Source organism: Cygnus olor, chromosome 1 (assembly GCF_009769625.2).
Source record: "Cygnus olor isolate bCygOlo1 chromosome 1, bCygOlo1.pri.v2, whole genome shotgun sequence".
Classification (NCBI taxonomy): Eukaryota; Metazoa; Chordata; class Aves; order Anseriformes; family Anatidae; genus Cygnus; species Cygnus olor.
The window spans coordinates 44056060-44072523 of record NC_049169.1 but is presented as its reverse complement, the minus strand read 5'-3'; the positions used below and the strand labels follow the sequence as shown (position 1 = coordinate 44072523).

The 16464-nt window shown below is 39.2% G+C and overlaps 1 protein-coding gene across 1 annotated transcript in view; it reads right to left on the bottom strand.

Moving 5' to 3' along the window:
• PLBD1 (phospholipase B domain containing 1) overlaps positions 1-16464 on the bottom strand; it is a 37261-nt gene that overhangs the window by 12818 nt on the left and 7979 nt on the right. Inside the window, exons 3-6 of the mRNA XM_040555115.1 lie at positions 9790-9873; positions 7697-7835; positions 2091-2255; positions 759-903 (exon numbers count right to left, since the gene is read on the bottom strand). Coding sequence (XP_040411049.1) covers positions 759-903; positions 2091-2255; positions 7697-7835; positions 9790-9873 — 533 coding nt within the window. The remainder of the gene's footprint in view (positions 1-758; positions 904-2090; positions 2256-7696; positions 7836-9789; positions 9874-16464) is intronic.

The following is a 16464-nucleotide window of genomic DNA, read 5'->3' as shown; positions in this document are numbered from 1 at the left end:
TTTCTTGGTGCTAATCTGAGCTGTTTGTTTGTTCATTATTAAAAAACTAAAAAGCTAACAAAAACAGCAAGAGTACATATTTTACCACTGAAATATTAAGTACCGATAATTTCTAATATTCTTCCAGGAAACTTGAGAACACTACATGCTGCCTCATCTTCCCAAGGGAAATTTTAAATACTCTGGCTGGATATATTTCTGACACGTAAAATATGCATTAAAAATACTTCCCTTTGCCAGTTTATAGAGAAGCTGCAAAAGGGGGAAAAAAAAAAAGGTTTGCTAACCCAACATCAAAAAGGTCTCTACAATTTCAAATGGCTAGTGTTTGATAGTGTCTAATAATGTTACTACAGCACAAGTCATACCGTGGTACTACACACAAGTGTTCGAAACCTCGTTATTAACAAATGTATGAATGTTGTCAACAAGGTACTAAGTTGAGGTGGCCATGCACTACACAAAGCAGAACTCAAAGTAGCGTGTTTGCGTGAGAGGTAGTAGAATATTTAACTAGTACTACTCTGAGCACTGAATGTGATTAGCCAACAGCAAAAAAAAAAACTAAAAAAAAAAAAAAAAGATGTTTAGGCCTGAAAATTCAACATGGCATTTTGTCCTCCCGGTGGCTAAAAGGATTAAAGTAGGTTGAACCCAGTGCTTGTTGAGGTATAAACCTTTTTACATACAAGATATCTGCAAGCCAAGGACAGTCATTGTCATCTTGAATACCTTTTGGGGGGGGGAGGAGACCTTACCTGGGTAACTACTGAATGAGACACGGCTGGTGCTAGTGTATGGATCAACTATATTGAAGTTCCAATGCTTGTATATTCTCAGAGTGGCCGCATATGTAAACCAGCTGGAATGGGCAAAATATATGTTCTCATATCCAGGCAGAACCTGGAAAACAGAAGCATAATGATGAACCATTTCAGGCCCTACCGTACTCTGCATGTTTTGTACTTGATAGAAACTGGGGGAACAACTGGAGGAACAACAGTCCGACTAACTGCATTGTTCAAGAAAGAGCAGATTCTTGTGCTTTTTAATTGTGTACTGAACAATGAATTTTTGAAACCTTTGGAGATAGTTCTTTCCAATGTGTCGCTTTCAAATCATTGTCATTGTTCAAAATGAAACAGCTTAGGTTTTTTTTTTTTGGAGTACCTGTGTACCAAGACATGTCTTGTTTCCCTCTTCCTCTTAAATTTTTGTATTTATGCATTCAAATCATCTCTCTACAAATGTATTGAACATTAACTTAGAACATGCTCTTTCTGTGAAAACACCTCTGGGAAACGTTCAAGCACAGAAGCAAATGCAAGTACATATATATTTTGAAAAGAAATACATATTGATAGTATGTCTTCTCAAAGTATTTCCCTGTTTCTAAGACTTATTGCTACCTCAAACATTTTGTTACAGTCAAATATTGAATGAATGCATCTCAGTTGAAGATAAGTACTGTTGCTCTGGAATACATGAATCTCCATACACTGACTAGATGCTTGACAATTTTAATAGAAAAATTTAATTGCAGCCATGATGTATTAAAACCTCAGATTAGAAGTTTTCTTCCTGTCATCACCCCCATTGGAAAGCTATTCCAGAATATCACTGCTAACGCTAAGAAAACTTTTTCTAATTTCTAGACTGTATTCATCCACCAGCCTCGCACACCCATTTGTTCTTATGCCAGCACTAAGTAACCTTTTCCCTACTTATATCCCCAATGTATTTGTAAACATTCATGGTATCCCCTTCTGACCTTCACTTGGCTAGGTGAAACAAGTTACTCTCATCCAGTTTCCTCTCCACAGTAGCTTCCCATTCCCTAGTAATTCTAATAGCTTTTCCCCTGCCAGCCTCTGTGGTTTTTATTTTTGTTGTTTGCCTCCCACCAAACACCAGTGAGCAAAACTGGACCCAGAATGCCATGAAGGTACAAATTGTAACCGCATAAAAGCGCCTTGATCAACACGGATCTCTTCAGGCACATGCAATATAAACAGTGAAGACTACAGAAACACAGACTCATGGCATTTTGAATCAACACAATCACTGGAGCTGAATTTCTTGGTGCTCACCTTGATGAGTGCAGAGCAGTGACCCATATCCCACTGGTATTTCCCATGACCTCCTGCATCCACATTGCATTGTCCACTCCTCGTAGAATACTCAAATAATGCAGGAATGAGATCCAGCAGGTCTCCAACTGCATTCAGAAACTGGACATCAAAGATACTCAGGGGCTGAAGAAAGAGAGAAGAGACCACAACAAACACTTTCAGACAGAAGCATCAGTCAATAGAAACTCAGCTGTTAAGAACTTTTTCCTTCTCAAAGGAATCTTTTATACTTTCTACAAAATACCTGTTCACAAGGCCCAAATGCTAAAATCCAGCTTGGAATGAGGCACTTAAGTATCTTTAAGTGTCTGGCCCTTGTAGTGACATTACCAATGCTAACATTGTTGAGGACAAAAAGGAGATGCTATAGCAGTAATTTAGGAAACCTTGTGTGTCTTTGCCAACAGCATATTGCATATTATGATAAATCTACTGTTACTGTTATCCCACAGTAACAAGATTTTTTTCCCCTATTTATCTAGATGCCTTTGAAAAGCCTTACATTAGCACGCATTCAGGTGAGCTCTTGGATTTTTTTTTAATAAAGACCGCAATTAAAGATCCTCATGTCTGAGAAGGAGGAAACGAAGGAAGGAAGCAAGATAGATACATTAACAGTACTAATCAAGCATGGAACAAGCTGAAGAGAGGAAGTCAGTCAAAAGGCATTCCACTACAGGATTTCAAAAAACCCTTATGGTTAGAGAAAGCCATGGTTAATTATGCACAGCTCATTTTGCAATCTTCAGCATCCTCTCTTACAATGCCTCTTCAAACATAAAACCTTAACAGTGGTCTAACCTCAGCCTTCAAGGACCGTTTTCTAACTCTTTCCTGTTCTTGCTTGCACCATGCTTTTAGTTAAGGCAAGGCTCAAGGAAAAGACAGAATACACATCATTGTAGCATTATGATTAGTAATTTTGGAATGGAATGTAATCATAGAGCAAAGAAACATGTTGCTTGCAATACAACTCACTGTTAGTAAACCATAAAGCTGAACTTGCTACAAACCCCAGTAAAGGGGAGAAAAGGATAAGGAAAGAAAAAAAGAAAAAAGAAAAAAAAAACAACAACTAAAACTACACACCATGAAAGGCCCTAACAGCAGCTATAGTTTCACGGAAAAATCCACAGCAAATTTGAACACGTTACATTGCTCTAGCTCATCATATTTTTGATGTCATAGACAGGGATCAGCAGAGGCCACAACTGATAAAAATCAAGAGATGTACCTTTGGATAGTTTCAAGCAACTCAGTGGTATGAATCATTTGCAAACAAGTCCCAACAACTGCTATCTTAGTAGAATCCATACAGACAGACTTGCTGCAGTTTCAGCACCTTTTTCCCCCCCATCCAGCTGTACTTAAAGGACTGCAAGCCAAACACACTGTGAGGAGAAGCTGTTTTCCAGTGTTTAATTTACAGCCGTAACTGTTACAGAAACGGCAGGCAGCAAAGTAATGAGTGAACATTACCACCAGGAGGAGGAGGAAACAGGATTGCATGTGAGAATGCTCAGCCAGCCTTTAGACATTTTAATTGTTCTTTCTATCCATTTGCTACCACTCCATCTTCTCCTCCATAAAACCTGCCTTCATTGCAACATCTACTGACACTGCTACAGCATCACTCAGAATTGTCTATATATTTGAAAAGTTTCCTATTTATGTGCTATCTTTTGGTCATTTGAAATTAAAAAAAAAATAAAATCATTAAATTCCAGGAAGTCCATCCAAACCAGAACAAAGGTGCTATGGAAGGAAGCTAACAGCATTATAACCACAGAAAGCTGGAACGAAAGACCCTTTTGAACAAAACAGCAAAGATTATGTAAATTCCTAGGGTTCCACTGGGTGAAATTGCTTTCTCCCAAAGCCAGACAAAACAAAAGAGGAACTAGGTTGCTAAGTATCCATCAGAGTTCTGTTTTCATTCCCCTTTTGAGATGCAAACAAGATTAATTCCAATATATTTCCAAGAACTCATGACTTAGCTTTGCTAGGATAAATCTGGTTTTGTCTGATGCTAAGTGACATCAGAGAAATCTAACATGCTCAGTGCACAGGGCTTCTCACTAAAACAATGCATTCAAACAGGAGACTCAGGCATCTGCAGTGTATGCCAAATCTGGTTATTTCAGGAGCAGCCTGATGCATCTCCCTCCCACCAGGCTGAAAGCCCCAGCTTGGGAACGACTACACCTGATTTTCCAGGATATATGGAGAAGTCTTCCCTATGAGGAGATCATCTGAGGCCACCAGCAAGGATTCCATGAGTGTACATCATAACCAGTACATAATATAGGGCATATTATAACCTCGTCATCCACGTTCTCTCATCTCACATAGCATTGTAAGGAAAACCCCGGTGTGCCATGGTTTACATCCTGAAGAAGAGCAAATGAATGCACTAAAATGACAAGCAATGAGGTGATATAGCCATGACATTAAACTCCTTTAGCTAGAATATGTTGCACATCCTCTGGGATACTATCCTGAAAAGCGAAAAAGATTATATTGAGTTTTCCTTTCCCATTGTAAACTTACCATCAGCTTGAAGGAGAAAAACTTAGAAAAGGCAGCAGATAAGAGAACGAGTCTTAAATGCTTGCCCAGGTGGTATAATAAAATAGACTAGTTATTCTGAAACAATTGCTTTCCAATGACCTCCCCATGCATGAGCATTCTCAATACAAAATAAGGAAGTACAAATAGAGAGCTGTCCTGGAATCATTGTAGTATTTAAAACTCTTACACCTCCTTATTCAAGAGTAATTTCCCTGTGTGGACAAGCCCAAGATTAATCACAGCGTTGGTAGAGCATTAGGCAGATGAAAAGCCTTAATGTTCTTTGAGTGCCCCTCCTTCAGAAATCATCCTGACAAAAGGGTTGGGTTTGTTTACTGGATATAAAATGTTGCTAAACCAGATGGAATAATTTCACACTTTAACATGAAAATGTATTCAGATTTTGACATCATTCTTAATGATACCAGTAAACATCAAATTTAAAATACAGAAATTTACACTATGCACCGCCTTCATGCAGATCTTACTGGAAGTATCTACCTAGAACAGCCCTGCAGGATGTTTAATGCAATTAAAAAATAATAATAATAATAAAAGAAAGAACAGTCCACTATTATACATATGCTCCATATATAAGAGAATAAAAGCTATATACTAGTGCTACTATTAAACAGTTCTGAGTCCAAACCAATTTTCTCTCTATAGTAAGACCTGATTATTTGTGGCAGATAATGGTTCTACAATGCTCAAGTGAGGTAATCTTGAAGTTGTGGGGGGGAAGGGGGGAAGAGGACACATTTCAGAGTGACTTTTATCTATACTCACACAATTGAACACTCATTTAAGCACTATGTGGACTTGGCATAGTTTCAACCTACCACACATTGTACAGGACAATGCAAAGACGTATCTTTTCACATGTCTTCATCAGATAAGCACACACCAGTTAATCCAGCAAATGTAAGACTTCAAACACTTGCAAGTTCAAAAAGGTGTACCTAGTGCTGATAAAAATCCTTGGCACATGAGATGGGTAAGACTAAAAGCTGATTAGCTATTGATACAGCTCTTGTTCCCATTCTTCCAAAGAGAAAATAGTTTTGTTCAATTTCATCCAGTGCTCAGTGTAGAAATTCACAGACTTTGCAAACACAGACCCTTTTCTCCATCCTCTTTAGATCTTTTGACCTATCCTTAAAGAAATCTTCAAGACCTTTATTTTCTGAAGGGGATCCAAAACAGTGGTAAATACACGCACAAACAGCACTTACGTGGCTTACTCTCCTCAAAATATTCAAAAAGTAACATGATATCCAACAAAGGGAATCGCATGTACTTTTGCAGAGCTGTAAGGTATCACCTTGATGCTAAGGAAAACCAAACATCTACGTGCAAATACAGCTGTCCAAACCATACTCAAAAGTTAGATTGATGTTAACTTACTAGCTCTGGCAAACAGACGAAACTGCAGTACAAGTGACATATATGCATGGAAAATTTTGGTTCTGTATCTTTTTATTCAAAGCAAACGTAAGTTTAGCTTTGGGCAGTATCATCCATGAAAGAAATAGGAAGGAGTGGAAATAATTCCCACTGTCTGCTCCAAGCACATCTGGGAAAATAAATATTTTATATAATGTATATATACATTATATGTGTATATATACACACACACATAATATCCACTGCATATAACCCAAGAATAAAGGACACAGTTATTTCAGACTGAACCATGACTGAATTTTCCTTAAATGCATCATTTTGTATAGACGTGCTGGTGACATACAATATGCCCTGTCTGAAAGAGGATCAGAATCATTTGGTCGCTTCAGAGGTCGGTGATTTTTAATACCAAACACAAAAAGTATCAATGAAAACACACTGCAGGTAGGATGTTCCTGTCTATTTCAAGGAAATAGCTCAGATACAAGCTAGTTCTTTTCCTGTCCATCTGCATCTAAAGGATTCCAAAGCAGACAAAAAATTGATGAGCCTTGCAGGGCTCTACAGTTATAGGTGCTGTGAAAAGGAATGAATGAGTTATTTTCCTAGAAAGTCAAGGTTTCTTAATAACATCCCTATAATTCAGACCCAACAGGATAGATCTTTCCATTACAGTCTTCTCTTTCAGTATGGACTGGTTCCTGCTAAAGAAACGTCCAGAATGAGAACTACGCGAGAGATTCTTGCATTTTACCAAAACCTAATTGCTTATGATTCCTTACTGCCACCTTCTCTAAATTCTTGGTATGATGAAATCAAGACAAAAAAGGGTCAACTGCAATTACTCAAGTCTTCCCTCTCACAATGAGGAACCAATTAGACATACTAGACTTACGGGGAAAGCACTATAATTACTGCAGCTCTATTGGAGTTAAAGGAGCTCTGGTATTGCACACAAGCTGATGATCCTGGACACAATTCTATCCAAGTTTAAAAACAACAAGAAGAAAATAATTTTCAGAAAAATAAAAAAAGTAAAAATCATCCCATTTGGCCTTACACAACACTGACCATATAGTTTGCAACGGAACACTTGGAAAACAGAAAGGGAGATACAATTTAGCAAAGAAAGATATCCTGCAAAATCTAGCTTTGAAGCTCTAACAGTTGGAAATAAGAACAAAAGCTTTAACACAGTTCCTATTTGCTGATTCATACTGTTGCAGCTACTCTCTATGCCTAGAGTCATTTGCTCAATAACAATTCTAAAGTGAGGACAGCAAACACCTTAGAAGTGTCTGCCCTTCCAACATTCACACTCTGATACAAAAGCCACCCCCAATCTAATCAGCAGGTAAGACGCCAAGAGTTCCAAGTCCAGTGCAAAGACCTGGGGAGACATGACAGGAGTGCTCAATTACACTACCCACACTGCACAGCAACTGAAATTTTTGCTGAATGACATGCAGAATGAACACTTGTCACTAATCTTTAAACACCCTTTTTTAAAAATATCAGATTCCTTTTTCCCATCTTCATCTTCTGACATCCCACACCCAACTACTAAAAAAGAGATGTGGTAATCTTACTGTTTGTTTGTGCAGTTTAGCCCACTCGAGGGCTCCCATGTACAGACCATCCAACTGTGCAATAATATAGCCAGCATGCCTCCAAAAGGGGTCATCCTTATTATTTCTGATTTGTTGTCTTGTCCATTGATCTTGTTTCCTGCAGAGGAACAAACAGGTTGGGGTTTTCTTGCTTTTGTTTTAGAGTATAATTGATATTGCAGGGAAGGGGGCAAATGTTGGCCTGCATTATGACCCAGATGATCAAAACCTTCCTAGTGTTTTGAGGCAAATCATGTTCTGGAAATCCAGTAGACATGGATGAAGGTTGTATCGTCTGGGTGCAAATATTCAGATCCATGCAGTGTACCCTACAGCTGTGTGCCTCTACCCCTATCCATCGTTTCAGCGCCAAAGAGAGAGATGAACTCCACCTCTGTGGGAGACCCCACCTATAGAAGATCTAGCATCCCCTTATAGTCAGTAAAGAGAAACAAGCATTTGATTGTTCACCTGGCCTATTTCCTTTTAAATGCCTATTCTATAAAATAGACTGACCTTTGAAGTCCTTACTTCTCTCCCCTGGGTACAAGTGCAACAAAGGCTTTCTGCTGGCAGTGCTAAAACATTGCTTAAGAACCACTGCTATTCTCCTCTGAGGAAAAGGTGGGAGGCCAAACAATAATTCTACGTGCCAAATCCAACCAAGAGGTTACTAGTCAAATAACCCAGGTTTACAGCCAAAGTCAAATAACCCAGGTTTACAGCACAAAACAGAAGCTGAACAGACCCAAAGGCAAGAGCAGTCAACATTAGGAGGAACTCGTAGAGTTCCCTCCTTTGCTGCACACCACGAGGAACCTGAGTAAGTCAAGACCAGATAAACACAGGACCAGAGACTTAATCTATCTGGCATTATGTACAGCAAGGAAAAAAAAAAAAAAAAGAAAAAAAAGGAGTGAATGAATCTGGCAAGGAAACAAACTCTTCCAGCAGTATATGGCTGATAAAACCAGCCGTATTTATCTGTCTGAAAGTTAAAAGACACAAGACATATGTCAGAGGAAACAGGAACATGATCAGAGCATCCACAGCTATGGCTTTCAACACAACACAGTAGCCCATGTTAAGACTGCTATAAAATGAAGCAACACAGCAGGAGTCTAGGATACTGGCATTAGAAAAAAAAAAAAAAAGATACAAGGCCACCTACTATTGCCCCCTCCATCACAACAATGCATCTTGGGGAACACAGCTGCTGTTGTGAGTTAGACTGAAGAAAACAAAACAAAAACAGATATGATAGCTACATCATCTTTCTAACAGAAAGGACGGCAATGCTGAAGGATACAATGATAGGAAGGGAGTGCTAAGAGCTTTTTTCTACTCTGTTTTGATACACTAAAAACAAACAAGATACACATGCAATAAACAAAATTAGTCAGATATGTAGCCCCATTGCTTGAGGAAACAAAACAAGGTAAGATGTAAAAATTAGTCTGCAGACATGACCAAAGTTTCACAGAAGTATTCATAATAGATGAAAATACAAGTCTAAGGAGACTTATAAGTGCTAAATACAGTTGAGTCTCCCAGTACCTGTCCTGGTTCTCCCACTTGTAGCTCCCCAACAGTGTAGCTGCAATATTTGAGCAGAATTACTTTTGATTTATACCGCTGAATAGAAAAAGGAATCAGGACTTTTGTGATTAGAACAGAATTCACATCAGTGGTATAGTAAACAAAACTCTAACAGTGGAATGAAAGAATGTGTTAAAAAGACTAAGGTGCCAAGAGACCACACTGTTCAGTGTAACATTCAAAATACCAGTTTTTAGAAAAGGATTTTCACTAGAATAAACTACAGAATTCATTGGTGTTATCCACACCCACTTGTAGTAATAAATATTTCCTTGAAAGAATCAGAATCAGGGAAGGATATATGACCTCCTTAACATGTTTAGAATTTTTCCCTCACACACACTAATGCCATACAGTCAGAGGAAAAGTAAGCATGTATTTTCTTTCACCTATAAGAGAATAAAATTGAAAAATCCTTATATATGTCAACCGTAAGTCTTGAAGAATTTATTTTCTAAGAACTAAATACATACGCCATGAAATTCTGGACTCCACTTCGAACTGCGGGATTCTTAATTAACTGTGGATACATATTTGCAGCATGGTCATACATATGCCTGAAAGAAAAAAAGTAGTAGAAGTTACTCTTTTGCACCTTCCCTTCTTCCTCACCATCCCATTTGTCAGCAGATACTGACAGCCAAGCACCACAAAGTCAGCTTCTTCTAATCATGAAATGGTTTTATATCTTTAAGGCATGTCAAATAGCAAAGTTAAAACAAATGTATTGTTGAAATTTAAATAAAGATAGAAGTCCTTGCTAATGCCCACTCAAACTGCTCTACAATGCAAAGAGAAGCAAGAGTGAGGTTGAACAACTTCTTAGCAAAACTTCACATTCAGGAAATGTTTGAAGACCAGAACCATCTTGGAAATTCTAGCACATTAATTTAAAGTGTAACAGGAATAGTTTACTGGAGAGCTATTCAATTTGGAACCAAGAGAGCATGGAGATGAAAATACTTGCTGATTCAGTAGTGAGAATTTTAGCCTGGTATTTAGCAGAGCTTTTTGCTTACTATTAATCATGTTCCTTCCTTACATAAGTTAAATATCTCTACTTTAAGGTGTAAATGAATCCTATGCATTCCCACAGACAATAGACTCATGCTAGCCCTAAACAGATTCAGCTGCATGGAAACCAACGTTGTTTCCCCCCCCAAGTTGAGTTCAGTTAGCTGTTTCATCCCCATTAACTAGAAGGAACAAAAGGTTGGGTTTCTGTTTGTTTTAGTTGACTGGTTCGTTTGTTTGTATTGAAGTGAAGCACTTTACCTTTCAAGACAAAATTAACTGACAAAAAAAGCTCAGGAGCCTAAAAGTTAACATCACCCTTCAATTTTAGGTCTAATCTAATTCATGCATCTGATTCACAGAGCTTTCGAATTTTCTCAGTCCATTAATTTTTCCTCCCATCAACATTTCTTAATTTTCAAGTTCAAACTGAGCCAACACTTTTTCAGCTACTGAGTCAAAAAAAAAAACACGCAGGGGGAGGAATATTTAGTTCTAGGTGGAATTCAGCAGGAAATTATTTAGCTGAACTCTGGCGTTGATAGAACTACATCAGTCATAAGTAGAATTATCTCCTACCGAGCTCTGAGGGAAAGAAAGCCAAGCTAAGAAACAGATACCAGCCTCAAGGAAAGAGCATGCCAGCAGGACAGGATTCCCTCCATTAAACAAGGGCAACTTCCTCTGAGAGGAATGCTCTTTCTTCCCAGTTTCTTTCAGGACATAATTAGAGAATACACCCAGAGATGACTGAATGGTTTGCTGATGATTAGAGATACTGATCCACTGACCTTCTCCCTTCTCTTTTTGTCCCCTACCCCATCCTCAGCTGTTTAAGCACAACTTGATTGCATGACCCTACTGTTTCTTATGTCAGGTCTGGTACCCCTCTGGCTACCCAGTCTAATTGGTCTGCATACATTCAAGCAAAACCCTAACCCAACAAAAAAATGTAAATAGTAAAAAATGTAAATTATTTTTCTGGCAGTTTGTAGCTTGAATTTGGTTTTTACGCTTGTTTAAGCAATAGAGGTAGTATACAAATGCAACTTTCTGCTATGTTAGTAAGTGAATCAACATGAAAGAGCTTGATCAGTGCGTGGGCAGATGCAAGTGAGAGGGTTTGGATCTGGGGAGTTCAGGCAAGAGAGGGGAGCGCTCAACAGCTTCACACCATCACACCTTTCAGGAAACTCCAGCTATGGTACCAATTTTAGTTCTAGAGTTAGCTGTTCTCCTCCCATTTAACACAAGACTACATGCAATAATCATAACCTATTTCTTGAAGTAGACAAGAAAGTTGAAGAAACAGAGCAACATTCTGCACCCCTGCAGTCACAAGAAATTTGGCAAATAAAAATTTTAAGTAATTTTAGGAAGGAAATTATAGCATAACATATGCTACACTACAAGACAGAGTTCTGATGGCACTAGAAATGGGGAAGGAGTAGCAGAAGACAGTCCATCTGGCAGATGGTCTTTCAGGGACAAGAACCAGATTAGGAGGATAAAAACAGCCTGGATACTACTCTGATCAGACTTCTAGGTTCAGCCATCAGCCATACTCTCTTCACTTGGTGCACTTGAAAGTTATGCAACAGAATGCAGATTTTACACTGGTATCATCTTTAAGCAGAGATGACTGGAGTAGAGAGTGGGTTAGTTCAAAATCAGGGGACTGAAAGCAGCTTCTTTAATGGGCTTCCCTCTTGCATATACTAATAGAAGCCAGACAATTCCTGGGATTGACTGATTAATCTTTTAATGCCCAAGATTTTTTCCTCCTAAATTCCCTGTGACTTTTTTTTTCCCTTTAACAACATTTCTATGTACATGGCTTGCATATTTTGTAAGGCATAGGTATTATCCTCCAAAGTAAATTGGATCATTATAGTAAGGTAGTGCTTTGCAACTGTATCTAACAACAAAAACAAGGCAATTACAATACTGGGACAAGAATTCAAAGTCTAAAAACAGCGAAGCACAGCTGTGTTCTTCAAATTAGAGAGGAAGATGACAGGACTCAGGTCAGCTGAGGTTGTATCAGAAAAGAGTACAATTAATGTTGCTTCAAATTTAAATACTGCTCTTAGGCACCAAGCACGTCCCAGTTGGGACTGACTAAAAGTATGTGCTTCACATCACCGATCTGGATGTGCTCTGCTGTTGCCCGAGTACAGCGAGGCCTTAGTAACACGGCTTGTAATGGGGGAAGAGAATTCATAACCCAAGAAAACCATAGCAAACAGCTTTGGCTGGATGCTAGGATTGGACCTTACAAAGAGGCCAGAGACTGGGGAGAAAAACAGATGTCTGGCTCTCTAGACACTAGAATTAGATTTATCCTCCTCCTATGTGTTTTCAAAATAGATAGCTGCTATCTGAATCAGGTACCTACACTACAAAGATGAATCATGCTCTAGAAAATGCCTGTTTCTATCATCACTGGTAGATTGATCTGACTTGCTTAGCAATTGCTTTTTATACCACAAACCTATAAAACTATAGCAGGCATACATTCTTCCCCAGCAATCTGAAATAAGACAGCCCCAGCATGTCTCATTTTGATTATTTTTTTAAAATCCATTTATCTTACATTCTGCTTGGGTTACTACAAAGGACAAAACATAAGCTTTTAAGAAAGATTTTGATGTTCTTATGCATACCATCAAAGGCTTGGCTGTGTCTAGAAACCTAACTCACACCCTAGGTGCAATGAAAGAACTGAGCTAGCTGAGAATTCCTGAAGGTCTCCAAATTGCAGGCACTGTCAATCTGGAGCTACTGCTCACCTGACAGCTTCTGCAGGAACCTGCATTTCAAACTGGGATCATAGGAAAGAATGTATCCTTCCCATTAACGCAACAGGTGAGATCAGAGCACTCCTAGGACTTCAGGGTTTCTACAAAGAGATACCTTGGGTCATTTCTGCTTCATGGAGTCATGGCCACAAATGGCATGGCCACAAATGGATGTGAGACAGCTGGAGACCTTGGAGTTATCCAGGTTAATGTAACAATGTACTGGAGAACACCTCAATTACTACACATACCTAGTGTATTCACCTTGGACAACTGTACCAGAGCCACTCATGGTGGCAGTGCTCATACAGACAAGTGACATAAGCCTCAGCACTCTGGTGGTTAAGTGGTTGTTGATGCAAATAAAGCTTTGAACACCATAAAACATGTCGTTACACTCTTCCTTGCTGTTACCAGGACAGATGAGTCCTTCAAAAGGAAGGTTGAGCTGCATGCAGCTACTGTGTGCATTGATGTGTGCAAAGGCAGAATGAGAGTGTTCAGAGACTCCTTCTCATAAGGGAAGTCATGATGGTGCTAGAGAGCATCCCTGGATACAAGCTGCCAGGTTGTGATGGCTACAGGGTTACAGTCTGAGAGATGCTGGTTACCTGTTTCGCTGCAGGAGACTTGTGTAAACACCCCAAAGAAAAAATATCTTCCTGCATGTCAGTTAGGATTCTGTGACCCTCCAGACAGGATAAAAGAGAAATGGCATCCTGAGAGTAATCTTTTAACATGTGCAAACTTGGTGAGTTCGCTTCTCTGCTTCAAAAAAATGTCAAATCCACTGTATAAGAGAACTTTATTGACTTGCAGTTTACTGAATAAAAACATCAAGATTGTACAGCTAAAAGCTGAAGTAATAGGTCCTCTGCCTTCTCAAGGGTCAGAGGAGTCTATCACTAATTCATTTCCACTCCTTAACTGGAGCATTTTCAATAGATATTCTTAGCTTCAAAGAGAAATCCTTTTATCCAAAATAGCTTTACAAGACAGAAAATGCTTATATTTATATCCTCTGTGAGAAATACATTTCCACTGCATTTTCCATGGTACAATGGAGCAAAGACAGCCAAAAAAACAGATGGTACACATAATATATGATAGTCATTTTAGAGATGGGAAGCATTTTCAGACTTTGCACTGTCAGAGAATTTCTCAGTAGATTTTCTCAAAAAGGTCTCATCAGAAAACAAAGGCTTTGGCTACTTCTGGTTTTGCTTCTTAACCCACCCTCACACTTCAACTCCTTTAAAACAAGTTCAGTTAAGTTCCCCACTTCACTTAAAAGCCAAAGTCTCAAAACATACTTCTCCAACCTCTTCCTTGACAGAAACCCTCAAACTCTTTTCTGAAGACTTTAAGACCTCTGATTGTTATTATTTCTGCTCTAACTCTCTATGATGGGCCATTTAGTGGCAGAGCTGATAGCCCTGCAGTAGCAATGGCTGGGGGGGGGTGGGGGAGGGTGTTGGAGAAAGTTCCCTCCCCTAAACCTAAGCATAGACTAAGACATCAGATAATGTCCTTGCAGACACTGTTTCACATTCAAGCTATGTTTAAAGGAATGGGTATATAGTTAAGATTGTTTAAAAAGCCAGCAAGGAAGACTTACATATCTACTATGGAGGCATTAGTAGACCAGAAGCGTGTTGTTTAAAATATGATTTGTCATCTGATTAGTCTTAGCATGGATTGAGCTGTCTACGTACTATGACAAAACTTAAGTTTAATGATGAGTTTAAAGATGAGTACACATAACAACGCTGAAAAAAATCTTTCAAGTAACACCCACTTGTAAGAAAACTCAGAAGACTGAGGGAAGATCTAATTAATGCATATAAATATCTGAGGAGAGGGTGTCGAGAGGATGGAGCCAGTCTCTTTTCAGTTGTGCCCACCAACAGGACGAGAGGCAACAGGTACAAACTGAAGCACAGGAAATCCCGGCTGAATATGAGGGGGAAGTTTTTTACTGTGAGGGTGACAGAGCACTGGCACAGGTTGCCCAGAGAGGTTGTGGAGTCTCCTTCTCTGGAGATATTCAAAACCCGCTTGGATGCCATCCTGCGCAATGTGCTCTAGGTGATCCTGCTTGGCAGGGGGGTTGGAGTAGATGATCTTCAGAGGTCTCTTCCAACCTCAGCCATTCTGTGATTCTGTAACAATATTCTCATTTAATGCCAGCATTCCCCCAGATCCATATGTAGTTTACATAAACTGACTAAGTAGTCCATAGCAATAACCTCTCATGCCAATAATCTAACAACACATATCCAGATCTCTCATGTACTTCATTCTCTTTCCTGCCTGGTATAAATGCTGTGCACTCAGAACTCTAGGATTCCCCTTCCCAGTCCCCTCCAAAGTGTTTTCTTAATCAACAAATTATGCTGTATTGCATCTCTGTCATACTGTGAAAATCTTGTCCTGAGTCCTAGCTACCTCTCCAGTAAAGTCTACTAGAGAGTCACACTAATATATGATACAATCAGTAAACTATCCATAAATCTTAACATGCCTTACTACTCATTAAATTAATATCATCTGGTCCAGAAGCCATACTTGCCAATTGTTTGACAAAACTCTCCCTTGCTGGACTGTTCAATGCAGCCTATGGGTATTTCAGTGTTCTGGAAGAAAGGATGGTGAAGCCAAATTCCTGTCACAGCATCCATCATAAGCATCTCTCAACAGTTCCCCAGGCACACAACAGAACTTAGTCTTAGTAAAAGAAAATTTCTTAAGTTCATAGAGGAAAAGTAGAGCCTGTTCCAACAAACCACGTCATGTGCTTAGTTATACCACTAGCTATATCCCACTAATTCTGTCTTCCTGCTTAGTAACAGAAAGAACTTAGAAAAAACAGAAAAAGCTGGTCTGGATTCATAACAAGCACAAAACACCGTCAGTTTTCACAAATGTGCATTGTGGGAGTGATTCAGTCCCTCATTCTCTTTTCACAGGGCTTTCAGGAGTACAGTGGCCCTTCTAGACACGTACCAGTCTACCTCCTGGCCTATCAGAATATCAGCATTTTTCTTTTACTTTGTCCAAGAGAGACCAAACTCCCCATGTTATGAAGCTTCAGCATCTGTTCCCCCAGCAGTTTCTTGACAATGCTTGCTAAAAAGCCCCTTAAGGAAGCCCTGCAGCCTTTGCCTCTCCCTGACTGATCTGCTCTCAATTCTCTCATCTATTGGTCAGTCACCTACCTCCAGGCTGGGGAAATAACTATTCTTTCTGCTACCCCTTTTGTAATTATTTACAACACAAGGCTTACTCACATCATTACACGTATGCTATTCTGTGATTACATTACTTAACTAG